The 2,407-nt window shown below is 39.8% G+C and overlaps 1 protein-coding gene across 1 annotated transcript; it reads right to left on the bottom strand.

Moving 5' to 3' along the window:
• Positions 1-120: 120 nt before the first annotated feature.
• On the bottom strand, positions 121-1,817 carry LOC121964481 (cytoskeleton-associated protein 5-like; the record flags this gene model as incomplete). Its single annotated transcript, XM_042514685.1, has 4 exons — positions 1,730-1,817; positions 690-875; positions 505-599; positions 121-304 (listed from the first exon to the last, which is right to left on the bottom strand). Coding segments are annotated over exons 1-4 (546 nt in total), but the record flags the coding sequence as incomplete, so codon positions are not given.
• Positions 1,818-2,407: the final 590 nt, after the last annotated feature.

Genomic DNA, 2,407 nt, shown 5'->3' with positions numbered 1-2,407 from the left:
TAGCTTTTTAAATACTTATTACTTCAAAAAATATGAAATCAGAACAGAACGTTACCGATACAACTAAAAAAGAAAAGTCCATGACCTCATGATCTCTGATCTGTCCTTGAAAGTTCTCACCTTCTCAAACTCAGCATCGATCTGTGCGAGGAGAGCCGGCTTCTCGTCTTCAAAGAACATGCGAAGAGGAGCTCCCATGTAGAGATACATGACTCCCAGCAGGGTGATGGCAGCTGTCCGGACAGCAGGGTTAGTCGCTCCCAGAGCCGTCTTCACGTTGTTGATGAAACCTTTGACATTGATACTGGAGAGAGGGGAGGTCAAAGGTCAACAGATGGTCTTGTCTGTCTTCTTCAGCCAAAGCACTTTCAAATTTGATCATTTTGTAGAAAGAAATGTGTTAAATTGATTAAAATGCCAGCAAGGTACAGTGCAAATTACAGGGTCTCGACTTTTCTATGTTTTCATACAATAACGAGCATTAAAATAAAGAATGTGAATTACCCAGCAAAGCCAAACTCCTTCATGGCATTAGACAGCCAGTTGAGAGTCTCTGCCTGGTTTTTGGGGTTCTTCTGTGCAAAGGCCATAGACACAACCTGACAAATAAAACACAAACTCTGTAAATACAGAATCATCATTATCATCATCTTCAAGTTTTGCATTGCTCAGTGACTTGAGCTACAGACCTGTTCAGCAGTCCACGGCAGTGAGCACGCCTCTGCAATAGCGGTCAATCCCTCTTTGGCGTTTCCACCACATTTAACGTCTCCGACCTTATCCACCAAGCCGTCCAAAACCACAGAGGCTGACGTCTTTGAAAACTGTCCCCTCTGAGCTACGAGAGCCACGATATGCAGCTTCATCTGCATCACCTGCACAGGGAGAAACAACATTAGGACATTTACACCCCAGTTACTAATGGATCATCGCTCATCGGTAGATACTGTAATACTTAAATAACAGGTGTAAAATGCATCCATCCCTGCTGCCTGCAAACAGGCTGCTCTAACACAAGTCAACATGATAATCCCAGAATCATCACATGTGCTACACACTGAGCACCAGTACTGCCATCTGGGAGGACGGTTAGAGTACCACATTGTTCACTGACTTTTAGGCCATACCGCCCAGCCCTAGTGTCAATGAACAGTTGACTTTGGATTTCTGATTGGCTTTATCCATATAAGGTGATATGGGTCGGGGGTAACCACACCCAAATCAACCCACCTTCAGGAAACTGAAAAAACTAAAATCACAATATTTCAAATTTGGATTGAGGCAAATGTCTGATCATTTTTTATGTTTTTTTTATTATGCATATAAGACCCCAAATTACATATTAATAAAGTTTTGGGTGATTTGGGTTCCCAGGGGCTTTAATAAATGTGCAGGAGTTTGTCAAACATTGAAACAAAAATAAACAAAACACTCCTTTGTTTGCTGTGGTAACTGTGTGCCCTCACTATTCAAACCGCTGCAGGTTTTTGTCTGTTTGACTTCTCCCGTACAAACATGTTAATGACATCTGCCAGCTGGTCTGAGCTGTCTTCATCAGAAAATGACGTTACCTCAGAGGAAGGGGTCTCTTTTCTCTAAAAATGTGCTGGAAACATGGGTCAAATTAAGGGTGAAAGTTGAGTCCAGAGAAAGTATTTTTCTGGAGGAAAATTTAAAGTCCAAGCAGCTGCTGCGGCATCACTTTAGCTGCTGTAACTGAGACAGTTACCTGAAAGTTGGTCTCCTTCCAGCCCGGTTTCTTGGCCAACATCCGGACTAAGGCCTGGCAGGGCATCTCCGTCTTATCCATGGTCTCTACAGCCTGAAGGCAAACATCCATAACAGCAATAAATCAATATTCTTGCTGTTAACTGTATAACACACACTGACATGTCAGCCTATCCAAACTAGCTACAACACACTTAAAGTTTATGGCTATAAAGTTTCAGTGTGAAAAATATTGAAATTAATGTGTTTCTCAACAACTGATACCACATGACATTAAAAATCAGTATTTATTTTAGTACTAAGAAGGGCTGCCACTAACAATTATTTTTAAAATTGATTAATAAGAAGATTATGTCCTTCATTAACCATTCTGTCTATATATCTTTTATAAATTTCCCCCCAAAATGGGAAATGCAAATTATAATTTCCAAAATGTCTATGGTGATTCATTCAAATTTCTTATTTTATTCAACCAAAAGTCCAAAAGTTTATTTTGTGACAAAGAAAGGCATCACATTCTCACAATGAGAAGTTGTAGACAAAGCACTTTTGACAGTTTTGCTTGAAAAATAAATAATTTGTCAATTATCAAAATAGATGTAAATGAATCTATTGTAAATCACAACAATATGAATTGAGAGCTGCAGCCGTGGCAGTGTTGGGACTATAACTTGTAAAA

Source organism: Plectropomus leopardus, unplaced genomic scaffold, assembly GCF_008729295.1.
Source record: "Plectropomus leopardus isolate mb unplaced genomic scaffold, YSFRI_Pleo_2.0 unplaced_scaffold15747, whole genome shotgun sequence".
Taxonomy (NCBI): domain Eukaryota; kingdom Metazoa; phylum Chordata; class Actinopteri; order Perciformes; family Serranidae; genus Plectropomus; species Plectropomus leopardus.
This window is presented reverse-complemented; position numbering and strand designations above follow the sequence as displayed.